Raw genomic sequence first — 13,442 nt, 5'->3', positions numbered from 1 at the left:
TTGCACTTACTTGTCTTCACAGATTTCTTCCAAAAAAAGACAACAAAATTTCAGGTGCACATTACTGTATTGAAATAAAGATGAATATAACAAAACTTGGGTTATATTCTTTTAGAACACAGTTTAGAAGATTCCTTGGGCCCTTTGGAGTGTCGCGCGGACTTTAGGCACTGCGCTTCGTACCCTTGACGGATGCTGAGTTCTGCTTAAAACATGTGGCGCCCAAAGGTAAATTGACCTAGGCGGCATAAGTGACCGCTCCGCATATAACCAAGATTTATCTATCTAAATTCTTCAAATGCAAGATTTATTTGTCACTGGCTTTTATTGTTTGATCCCAAAGCTTTTTCATGACATTTTTCACTTCTGCATTTCTCAGGGTGTAGATTAAAGGGTTCAACATAGGGGTTATTAGGGTACAGAATACAGTCACAGCTTTGTCAGCAGTGAAGGTGGTCACGGGTCTTAGGTACAGGAATGAACAGGGCACAAAGAATAAGATGACAACAGTGACGTGGGAAGCACATGTAGAGAGGGCTTTTCGGCGTCCTTCAGAGCTGTAAGACCTCAGGGAGTGCAGGATGATGATATAAGAAATGATTAGCATAGAAAAAATAAGCAAACAGAGTGACCCGCTATTGGCAGTAATCAGGGGCCCCAAGATGTGAGTGTCTGTGCAGGCCAGCTCCAGAACAGGGATTAAATCACACATAAAATGGTCAATGACATTAGGGCCACAGAACGGTAATTGGAGTATGAACAAAAGCTGGATCCCTCCATGAATAAAGCCCAAAATTCCAGCCATTCCCACCAGGAAAGTACAGAGAGGCTTACTCATGATGGTCGCATAGTGTAAAGGTTTACAGATGGCCACATATCGGTCATAGGCCATTGCAATTAATAAGATGATCTCGGCAGCAGCAAAAAAATGTTCGGCAAAGAGCTGAGTCATGCAGCCATGGAAGGAGATAGTGCTTTTCTCAGAGATCAAGTCAAAGATCATTTTGGGAGCTATGGAGGTGGAGTAGAAACCATCGATAAGGGACAAGCAGGACAGGAAAAAGTACATGGGAGAGCCCAGGGCTGGGCTGATGAGGATAGTGACTGAGATGAGCAGATTACCTGCCAAGGTGAACAAGTAGGTGATTAAAAGTACAGGAAATAACAGCTTCTGCAGTTGTGGATTCTGAGTCAGGCCCAGCAGCATGAATTCTGTGACGTTTCTCATCCTTCTAACAAGGCAGCTTTTGACGAGGGCATGTGGTCTATCTGAGAAGGTGACAGTGCTTATTAGCAATGATATTTCTAGCTCAAGAAAAAGATTTTCATCACTTTTCTTTGTCTTGATGTCTGAGATTGATAAAGCTACCTTTGTCATTTTTCTACAGTCCCAAAGGAAAACAATATGTTGTTAACCGTCTCCTTATTTGTATTAATGACATAGTAATAATACTTTACAAGAGTCTTTAAAAAAGTAAGCTGGTGTTATGAAGGATCATTTATATATAATTGGCTTCCAAACATCCTCTCCATCTCTGAGTTTCCCAAATCGTATGGTTTGCTTTCCTTCTTCGTTAGTGATGAATTTCATAAATAATAATAATAATTTTGGAAGTCACACTTGCTATTTTGTATCAATATTTATAGGTATAGACTCATAACATTCCTTTAAAAGTCATTTGTTTATAATTTATGAACTTACCGAAGTGTGCTATGTGAGCTTTGCTCTTAATCTATTATGTCTTTCTGTCAGTTGAATTCACACGCATAGACAGAGACAGAGCTAAAGATGGGGAATTTTTTTCCTTTCAAAATGGCCCAGGACAATTTTTATAGTAGCCTATCAACTAGTCTTGATTCAATAGCTGTACTATGCATGAACATTTTTATTCTTTTAAATTTTTTAAAATTTTACTATTACTTTTTATTTATTATGTTATTATTATTAATTTTAATGGAAATTTACAGATATTTTGGATTTTCATTCATTCGTTGTTGCACTTTTCTCTCTGGCCATCTTTCCCCTCCAGTTCATTCTTCTCTTTGAGAAGTAAAAAAAAAAAATTCTTTAATGTTATACAATTCCTCTGTCCAAGTCTACTCCTCTGTGCATTCTTCGTTCTGAACTCATGTCATCACAATAATACCTAATCATATATCTGTTTTAAACAGTTCTCTCCCTCATCTGTTTCAATGCAGTATATGTAATGTATCCTATCTTTCTCAGTCTCCCCCTAACACCTACATCAGACCCGTTTTACAGCAGGGGCACTATGCAGTATTTGTCATTTTTGGACAGATACTTCACTCAGCATAATGTCCTCCAGGATCATCCATTCTGAAGAAGATTGCATGAACATTTTTAACATCAGTATTTCTATTAAATCCATCCTTGAATGTGGACATGTAGGTAGTGTGAAGTTCTCAAGTATGTGCACAGCATTTCCTTAAATAACATAACAAAGAATCTTATGTCATATATAGAATCATGCTCTAAATTATGTATGTTTTCTCACTTGTGGTTTATAGATGGAAAGAAATAATTGGAAGGATGGAAGGAATTGACAGGACAGAAACAGTAGGGCAATATAAGATGATACTGACTTTTTTTCTTTAGCCACATATTTAATCAACAAAGATAAACTTAGAAGTTGCATTGCTATCTGTATGTTCATTTGTTTCAGAATGATCTGTATATGGATTTTCATGAATGAATATATGCTATTATAAATGATCATATCTTATTATTTTCCCTCTTATTTTCTTAATACCTGCAAATATATAGCAAAATCTTTCCTAAAATATAGAGAGACAGAAAATTAAGTGTGATGGACATCATGACTTCAATAAAGATGGCAACAAATCTTTGTTATTCAAGATATCTCAGGTTTTTAATGGTTTTTTTCCATCCATGATCTTTTATTCTTATTAGATTAACAAATTCTCACATTAATCTAGCAAAGTGGATGTTAACAAAAGGAAAACACCACTTCCAGTTAGTACAAGTAGAAATCTCAGGGACAGTCTACTACTTTTTCTCCAGCTGGTCTAAAACAATTTCGATAGTTATTAACCGAGTCTGGACTGGCAACGTCACATACAGAATTTTCCTTGATATTTGAGATGTTGCATTTTTCTGTCCCCTCAGTGGAGACTAATAATTTATTCATTTATTCAGTAAGTCTATTTTTAAAACTTAGTATTGACCAGACATCTGTGAATGGTAGGATGAAGTGTAGTGACTATGAATGCTATCATTATTTGTGCAAATCTGTAATCAGTTTCACGATGCCATCAGAAAATAATTTCAAAAGACATTTTCCAACCAAATTCTTTTTCAAGGAAAAACTCTGTGTTTCCTCCATGGCTGATCCACTGAATGCTCTTGATTTCAAAGAAGAATTACCGGCAGAGTCAGAGCTCGACTCTCATACAGTCAAAGAACGAGTGATGCGTTTCCTAACATGACCTAACTCACCGGTGAATGGTAAAGTCTTGAATGAGTCAACTCTTTGTCTGTTAACCGCAGATTTCCTTGAAAACTATAAAATGAATGGCAATTTAACGATAATGATAAAATTGACATGTGAGACAGTAAGGGCAACACATTTCTTTCTATAGCATGGAGTTGACAGTTATATGTCTAGAGTTGGTAAGTCAAAATGAAAGAAATTTTTCCAAATGATAATGTGTGCCAGCAGAAGAACAAGACTCAGACTATCTAGGAATGTGTTTTACTTCTGCCCCTTAGTTGGGTAAATGAATGTATTCTGTACTTTAGTTTCTGCATCTACAGAACAGGTATAATATATAGGGCTGTTATGAAGAGAATATCAATACTATTGGAGTGTTTAGAATAGTGCCTGGTTCACAGTAAAATGAATTATGGTGGTTAGAGATAGTATGTTTAATTTAGGGCTGTTGTACTTAGTTAGGGTAGCTATGAGTCGCAGGCGACTCGACGGCACATAACAACAACAACAATATCAAGAAAGCTTAAATATCACCCTCAATCAATTTAGACTATATAAATTCTTCGGGATTGAAAGCAGGAGTGGCATCCACTTTTGAAACAGCTTGTCTCCAGAAACTCTATGAACTTAGAGAAATGATGAAAGTTATACAAGTGTTCAGGTCTTTCGTTCATAGGATTACTATAAGTCATCTATGACTTGACTTAACAACAACAACAACAACTACTACTACTACTAGTTTATAAGTCACAGAGTTCAACCATAAAGTTATTTCAACATGATTAACTTGACTAAATAAAATGAATCTATTTGAGATTTTGAAGAAAAAAAGGAATTATCACCGACCTGGGTCTACTTCCTTGTTGACTCTTCAGTTTTTAGATTGGGCCCATTCATCAGTGTCTTCCCTTTTGAGCTTTTGCGAAACAGCCACAGATAGATTCAATGAGCTTGAAATGCAAACATTTTTAGGGAAAAAACCCCACCATATTAAAATCTTATATATAGAAATTCTTCTCTCTTCAGATAGCCATCCCAAAGATTGGAAATTTTAATTTATTTTTTTATCCCCATTTGCAGTCTGGGTTTGCTAAGATAATAAACCATTTTAGTTAGGAAAGCTAAATAGCCTCAGAATTTATTTTTTGTTCATTTTCTTAGCTTGTTATGGAAGTATCAGTAAATATATATATCTCTATAAAAATATATGTTGTTGTTGTTGTTGCTATGTGCCATCGAATCGCTTGCGACTCCTAGCTACCCTATGTACAAGGGCCATAGACATCATCCTATCCTGGGCCAACCTCGCTGTCTCAAACACACTCATTCCCACCACTCCACTCACAGAATCAATCCTTCTCATCGAGGGTCTTCCTCTCCTTTGCTGCCCCTTCACTTTCCCAAACATAACATCCTTCTCCAAGGACCAGTCCCTCCTTGCAACATGCCCAAAGTATGTCAGACAAAGCTTCAGAATTCTTGACTCCAAGGATCATTTCAGCTTCACCTTCTCTAGGACAAACTTGTTTGTTCTCCTAGCAGTCCATGGCATATTCAACACTCTTCTCCAGCACCATAGGTCAAAGGCATCAATTATCCTTCTCTCATCCCCATTCTTTGTCAGCTTTCCAATGCATAGCACATAATTGAGAAGCCTATAGCATATATATCTTTAAAAAATCTATCTATCTATCTATCTATCTATCTATCTATCTATCTATCTATCTATCTAAGAAAGAGAGAAATATTGTGTTTGAATGAATAAATAACCTAATATATGGTGGCTCTGATGACCTAGTGCTAAGGAGTTGCACTGCCAATCAACAAGGTGCTCCCTGGAAGAAAGAGGAACAATCTCTTTTCCGGCAGTTTACAACCTCTGAGAACCAACTTGAGGGTCAGCTCTGGGACAGTTCCTACGTGACGGCAAACAGCATAACAATAAGTGATATACTCAAATGACAATACCTATTAAATTTTGAGAATAATGCAAAGATTTTCAAGTCACGAAAAACAAGTATACAATGTATAAGTTAATCAAGTCCCTGTAATTAATCATTGTTTTGTTAAACTAACTTTACCAAATTTTTCATTCATCAAAATCCATGAATATGGAAGAGAATTCCCTTCATTTGTGATTCATACCTTTTGATTGTATTTTCATAGAAATTCATGAAGTTTGTGAGCAATCTCTTTTTCCACACAATTCTGGGCTTTTTTTATATTGGCTCTTTTGCTATCATTTGCTCAAAGGCTTTCTTAATTGGTTCTAGGGAAATGATTAAGTAGAGAGTCACATAATGTAGGACTAGGTAGGGAGATGCTTAAGTAGAATGTCACATAATGTAGGACTTGGTAACACAATGACCTCTCAAGTCATCAGGGGTTTAATAATTGGCCTTCTTGGAACATTTGCTGAAGCACCAGCCAAAGTCTTTAACTTACACTTATTAGGCAATCACAAACATCATTAGAGGTCAGGTTTTTTACATAAAGTTGAATATGGGTTAAAGATAGGTCTCTGGCTGAAGTTCAGGTTTAGACTTGGGACAGTAGGTTGGAAACATTCTTTATGAGATTGTGTTTTTCTTTGTGGCATTGGTTAACCTGTCATAAGTTGCATAGTTGGTTTTAGGAATAAATGAAAGAATGAATTTCTCTCTGAAAACATGATGGTCTAAATGACATTATAGTCTTGAAAATGGAAGCATCAATTTTCAACATTTTGGGTTTAAGTATCTTGAGGTATTGTGATGTTTTTATTAATGGCCACTAAAGGAACTATCTATCATTCATAGGGTTCCTTTATTGTTCATGGGTCATGTTTAAAATAAAGAAAAGTGTGTGTTAGGGATGTATCCTTTCTTCATATCTATTTAATCTGTATGCAGAACAAAAAAAGAAATAAAATAAAACAACAAAACCCCAAATCCTTCTATTTTATGAAGAATGCAACATTAGGATTGAAGGAAGACTTATCAACAACCTATATTATTTACATAGATGATACAGTCTCGCTTGCCAATGTTGAAAAAGACTTAAGATGCCTGGTACTGAAGTTCAAAGAATAGCCCCTTCAACATGGACTATATTTCAGCATGAAGAAAACAATAATCCTCAGAATTGGGCTAGTAGGAAACATCGTGATAGATGGAGAGAAGATTGAAGTTGTCAAAGATTTTATCTTGCTTGGATCCACGTTCAGCTTGATATAATTAGTACTAGTCAATCTCTCGGTTCAAGCAGTTTAAAAAAACCCAAAGATGGGTTGTGTTAGGGAAATCTGCTGCCAAGGACATCTCCAAGATATTGAGGAGCAGTGATGTCAGTTTGAAGACTATGGCACAACTGATTCAAGTCATGGTCTTTTCAATTATTTGTTATGCACCTGAAAGTTGAACAGTGACTAAGGATGAAAAAAGAAGAATTAATGCCTTTGGGCTGTAGGGTTCTGGAGAAGAATCTGTAAATCCTATGAGAACAAACAGACTTGTCTTGGAAAAAGTACAGCTAAATGCTACTTAGAGACAAGGATAATGAAACTTCATCTTACTTATTTTGGGCATGTGATTAGAAGGAGCTAGTCCTTGCAGAAGAACATCGTGCTTGTAAAAGGGAAGGGTCAGCCAAAGAGAAGATGCTCAAAAAGATGAATTTATACAGTTACTGTAACAATGGGCTAAACTTTATCAGGGATGGTGAGGATGGCAAAGGAGAGAGTGGGGTTCAGATCTATCGTTCATAAGTTCCTATGAGTTGTAGTCAACTTGATGACATGCCATAACAACAGGGATCTTTGATAGCAGGATTCCATGATACCAAAGATTAAGTGATTTAAAAGTCAATAAATGTATTAACTTCCTTCTAGATGGGCACTTATGATAGAATCTACTCATGTATGTGGGAAAATGCAATTTTTGCTTGGAAGTTCCTAGTGACTCAAATGGTCTGCTCTTGACTAATTATCTAAAGGCTCATAATCCAAGCTACTCAGTAGCACAGCAGAAGGTTGAGCCTTCTGGTAGTGATCCATTTCTGTAAGCATTACAGGCAGGAACATGATATGGAGAAGTTCGACTCATGACGTTAAGATGGGTCAGAATTATAGCAACTAACAACAACCCTATTTTTCCACCCTACAAAGAGAATTACAGGAACTTAGAATTAAAATTATATTGGATCACCTTTCTTGGGAATGAGAGCAAATATGGACCTCTTCCAATCTATTGGCCAGGCAACTTCCCTTCAAATTTCCTAGCATATTCTGGTGAGTACATCCAGGGCTGTATCTGTTAATTGAAACAAGTTGCTCATTATGCCATTGATTCCTGGGAATCAATGCTTTTGGTGCAGCTTCAACACCCTCTTTTACTACCATTGGCTCCTACTCATCAAGTACTTCCTGAATTTTTCCATATCAGTCAGTTCTTTTTTGTACAATGATTCTGTGTATTCCCTCTATCTGCTTTGGATGCTTTCTGAGTCATTCAGTATATGGCCCATAGCATCTTTCAATATTGTAACTCAAGGCTTAAATTTGTTTTTCAGTTATTTCAGCTTGAGAAATGCGGTATGAATTCTTCCCTTTTCTGCACATTCCATTATAGTACTTTGCTTTGTATTTTTGAGTTACCCTTTGGAAGAAATCCATATTTATTACCATTTTCAATAAAGGTGATCTAACAGGATGTGGAAACTATTGAGCAATATCATTAATATCACACACACAAACAAAATACTGCTGAAGATCATTCAAAAGTGACTAGAACAGTACATAGATAAGGAACTTCCAGAAGTTCAAGCAGGGTTTAGAAGAGGCTGTGATACCAAGAATATCATTGTTGATGTCAGATGAATCCTGGCTGAAAGTAAAGAACACCAGAAGAATGTCTATTTATGCTTTATTGACTATGCAAAGGCATTTGACTATGTGGATCATAACAAATTATGACTAACATTAAGAAGAATGGGAATTCCAGAGCACTTAATTGTGCTCATGGTGAAACTTATATCTAGACCAGGAGGCTGTTGTGTGAGTAGAGCAAGGGAACCTACATGGTTGAAAATAAGGAAGGGAATGTGTTAGGGTTGTATTCTCTCCCCATACCTATTCAATCTGTATGCTGAGCAAATTATCCAAGAATCTGGACTCTATGAAGGGGAGTGTGGCATCAGGATTGGAGGGAGACTCATCAATAACCTGCATTATGCAGATGACACAACCTTGCTTGCTGAAAGTGAGGAGGACGTAAAGCATTTGTTGCAGAATATCAAAGAATACGGCCTTCAATATAGATTGCATCTCAATGTCAAGAAAACAAAGATTCTTACCACTGGACCTATAGGCAACATCATGATTGATAAAAGGTTGAAACTGTCAACAACTTCATCTTATTTGGCTCCACAATTAACACTCTGGGTATGATCAGTCAGGAGATCAAGAAACATATTGCATAGGGAAAGTCTGCAACCAGGGACTTCTCCAAATCATTGAGGAGTAATAATGCCAGTTTGAGGACTAAGGTGTGTTTGATTCAGGCCATGGTCTTTCTTATTACTTGCCATGCATCAGAGACCTAGCTGGGCAACGAATAAGGATGACAGAAGAAGAATTGATGTCTTTGAGCTATGGTGTTGGAGAAGAGTGTTGAATATCCCATGGATTGCCAAAAGAAAAAACAAATATGTTTTGGAGCAGTTGCAGCCAGAGGGTTCTCTGGAGGTAAGGATGATGAGATTTCTCTTCACATATTAGGTAAGTTGCAAGGGGGGTCTATTCTCTGTAGAGGGACAGATGGTCAGAAAGGTAGAGGATTGTCATAAAGGCAAAGGAGAAGACTGTTGACCAAGTGAATTGACGCACTGACTGCTGCCATGGACTCTTGTGTTTCAGAAAGTGTGACGATGGCACAGGGTTCATGTCTGTTGTGTACAGGGTCTCTATGAGTTATAGTCAATTCCATGGCACCAAACAATAACAAGAAGATTAAAGTGAGGAACGTGATGGATTTGTAATGAGTCTGAGTATTAGAAGGTGTGCCAAGTGTGTATGCGGAACCCCTTTGCTGAGACTGAGAGATTTACTGTATCTTAGCATTTAAGAAAATCTCTTTCAAATAATTAGTTGAACACAAAATACAAAGTACACCAACTTTAAAGAATAATTTACAAAAATCACCAACCCAACACACACACACACACACACACAGGACTTCTAAGGTGAGAACAAGAGAGAATATGCTTTTCAGAGTTCTTATAGTATCTGTTTATAATCATCCAGAGAAATTAGAGATGAACCATAAACAGAAATATGTCCATCTATGAATATAGCAGCATTATTCATAATAGCTAGAAATAAAAACAATTCAAGTGCCCATAGTAGAGGAATGTATAGAGAAACTAGTATATTCACACAATGGAATGCTAGGTAGCAATATCTGAAATTTGAAATACTTGTCAAACGTGACACAGAATGAGTCTAGAGAGCTTTATGTTGAGTGAAATAACCCTGTCACAAAAGGACAAATACTGCATACAACCACTTTTATGAAAATAGGAAAATAATTGAGCATTATATGTATGGATGTTCAAGGGGAAAGATGGAAGGGGAAAGAGGAAGGGAAAAATCACTGGGATAGCAACTCTGGTGAGTGGGTTGAGGGGGTGAAGAAATGGGAAAGACACAATGGGGATTTAAAGAGATGAATTGGTAAAGCATAGGTCAATAGTAATCAAGCAATAAAATCAATGCATATGTATGTAAGTCAATGTAAAAAACGCCACCAAATTTTAATAATAAAATGAAATCACCAGGTTTTATTAGAAAACTACAAGACTGGAACAAGGAAGTGTGGTCTATCTAAGGGTATCTTTCAACTCTTAACCCAACATTTCCCCCCCAAATCTTACCAGAAAAAGTCTCCCCTTGAGCATAAACATGTTGTGATTTAACAAGTAAGAAGCAGTTTTTAACCCACTGTTAATTGCTCACTCTTTCCTTTGGTCTCATGAATATTAACCACCACCTTTTTTTTTTTTTTTTAACTTCATGACTATACCTCAATACATCTTCTTGGAATGAATAATCTAGCTAAGTGGAATTGCAGTATCTTCAATAAGCATGTTTTAAGAATTTTCCAAGAAGTATGCAGACAAAGGAGGAAGAGAACTAAAGTTTCATGTTTGCTTCATTTCTGATCCTTAGTTTCCGAGTTTGCAAAGTGATAATTAAAAATAGTATTAAATTTGAAGGGCATATGAGAATTTAATGCCAGAAGGTTACATGTAGTAACCCCACCACTCACTGATGCCAAATTGATTCTGACTCATGATATCTCTCAACAGAATATTTAAGGCTATAATCTTTTAAATGATTTTTATTTTATATCAGTTTGCATGCAAAATTCTTATGCCTTGTGTTTTCTTTATATATTGTGTTTCACGCATTCCACTATTCAGATCGTGTTTCATAGTATCATAGTGATCTAGTTCCACTATTAACTCACCTTTTCAGGTCCCCACTGGATCTTTCCTCATTCCTTCCACCCCTCACTCTGCACTCATAACTCTGTGACCTCACTCCTCCATCCCCTCTCCCTCTTTTCTCTCCCTTCCCCCCTTTGGACTTTATTATATGTCTTACTACTCATCCTTCTATTTTTAAAATATGTAGTATTTGTTGTTATGAGATGGAATTCATTCAGCATAATGCTCTCCAACCTCTCCCATGTTATATAGCATTTTTCAAAATCATTGTTCCTGATTCCTGCATAGAATTCCATCATGTACATGTACCACAATTTCACAATTCATTTGTTTGTTGATAGGCATTTTGGCTGTTTCCATTAACGCGGCTATGACCATTGGTGTACAAATCTCTGGCTGTGTCTTGGTTCTTTTTCCCTCGGGGTATATTCCTAGCAGTAGAGTAGCTGGGTCATATGGAATCTCTATGTTCAGTTTTTTTTGGAAACACTGTTGTTGTTAGGTGCCATTGAGTCAAGTATGACTCATAGTGTTCCTATAAACAAAATATCAGAACCCTGTTCTATCCTGTACCATCCTCACACTTCCTGACACACAAGAGCCCGTTGAAGCAGTCACCGTGTCAATCCACCTATTTGAAGGTCTTCCTCTCCTTCGCTGACCCTCCACCCTTCCCAGCGTCATGTCCTTCTCCAAGGTATAGTCCCTCCTAGCACACGCCAAAGTATGTGATTCTTTCTCATCATTCTTGCCACTAAAGAGCACACCAGCTACACCATCTCCAAGACATCTCAGTTTCTTCTCTTGGCCATCCCTGGGATGATCAGTGCTCTTCTCCAACAACACAGCTCAAAGGTGTCAATTATTTTTTCTGTCATCCTTATTCATTGTCCAGCTCTCAGATGCATAGCAAATGATCGGAAAGACCATAGCCTGAATCAGACACACCTTAGTCCTCAAAATGACATCATTACTCCTCAATAATTTGTAGAGGTCCCTAACTGCAGATTTCCCCAGTACAATGCACCTCCTTATTTCTTGACTGCTCATGCCAAGGGTGTTAATTGTGGATCCAAGCAAGATGTAGCTGTTGACAGTTTCAATGTCCTCTCCATCCATTATGATGCTGCCTATCAATTCAGTGGTAAGAATATTTGTTTTATTAACATTAAGATGAAATCTACACTGAAGACTTCAGTCCTTAATCTTCTGCAACAAGTGCTTCAAGTCTTCCTCACTTTCAGCAAGCAAGTTTGTGTCATCTGTATAACACAGGTTATTGATGAGTCTTTCTCCAATCCTGATGCCGTTATTCTCTTCATAGAGTCCAGCTTCTTGAATAATTTGCTCAGCATACAGATTGAATAGGTGTGGAGAGAGAATACAACCTTGGTGCACTCACTTGCCCTGCGTTATTGTCACAACAGCCTCCTGATCCAGCTATAAGTTCTGCATGAACACAATTAAATGCTCTGTGATTCCCATTCTTCTCAATGTCACCCACAACTTGTTATGATCCACACAGTCTAACAACTTTGCATAGTCAAGAAAACACAAATAGACATTCTTCTGATTTTCTTTACTTTTAGACAGGTTCCATCTGACACTAGCAATGACATTTCTGGTGCCATGGCCTCTTATAAATCCAGCTTGAACTTCTGTCGGTTCCATATCTATGTGCTGTTCTAGCCATTTTTTAATGATCTTCAGCAGTATTTTGCTTGTATGTGGTATCAGTGGTATTGTTCAGTGGTTTTCACATTCTGTTGGATAACATTTCCTGGGAATGGGAACACATATGGACCTCTTCTAATCTGTTGCCCAGACAGCTGTCTTTCAAATTTCCTAGCATAGACTAGTGAGTGCACTCAGGCTCAGTCATTTTCAGAAACTGAATACTCAAAGTTTGTGGTTATCAAGTGGGAGTAAGTAAAAAAAAATGGCCTATGCTTTGCTCAAGGTTTCAAAATGGCCAATTGCTAATACTTTGAAGATCTAAGGAGTCATTGTATTGCTACATCCCACACTATGTTATAGTCTATTTACAGTTTCTAGAAAGAAAAATATAAGAAGAAGTTCTTTGGAGCAAATGACTGCCACACAACCACGTATGAATAAGTACAAGATTGTTTTTGAGATATTATTCTTAAGTTTAGTTATAAAGAGTCAGGAAAGTTTCTGACAAAGTCAGAAAGGAGTCTCGAATTGATAATGAAAGGAACTCTTTCAGTACTGAACATGGATCTTTGAAGAACCAAAATCTTGGCAGAGTTGAGAAGACAATAACCAATCAAGTGGACTTGATTCACATCTGCATTTCATAGATTGCTATACTAGCTTATTGGAAGCAGGATGGGCCATCTACTTCCTAAATAACATGCCTTTGAAAACCCAATGAACACTAAAAAAAAAAATAAAATAAGAAAATCATTATAGTAGTGTAGTGGTAAAGTCCTGGTTAGAAGTCAATTGAAATGAGAAAAT

The 13,442-nt window shown here is 37.0% G+C and overlaps 1 protein-coding gene across 1 annotated transcript; it reads right to left on the bottom strand.

Moving 5' to 3' along the window:
* Positions 1-307: 307 nt before the first annotated feature.
* LOC102844891 (olfactory receptor 4C45-like) lies at positions 308-1,231 on the bottom strand. The gene has a single exon (XM_006902625.1). It carries the CDS (start codon positions 1,226-1,228, stop codon positions 308-310), a length of 921 nt encoding a protein of 306 aa, XP_006902687.1. The 5' UTR covers positions 1,229-1,231.
* Between the last annotated feature and the right edge of the window lie 12,211 nt (positions 1,232-13,442).

Source organism: Elephantulus edwardii, unplaced genomic scaffold (genome assembly GCF_000299155.1).
Source record: "Elephantulus edwardii isolate Elephantulus edwardi_28Jun2011 unplaced genomic scaffold, EleEdw1.0 scaffold00431, whole genome shotgun sequence".
NCBI classification, from domain to species: domain Eukaryota; kingdom Metazoa; phylum Chordata; class Mammalia; order Macroscelidea; family Macroscelididae; genus Elephantulus; species Elephantulus edwardii.
Note: the sequence above shows the minus strand (reverse complement) of the source record. Positions and strands in the feature narration are given on the sequence as shown.

Excerpts from the sequence above, each read along its gene's own strand:
- LOC102844891 (XM_006902625.1), bottom strand. The coding sequence starts at position 1,228 with ATGAGAAACGTCACAGAATTCATGCTGCTGGGCCTGACTCAGAATCCA.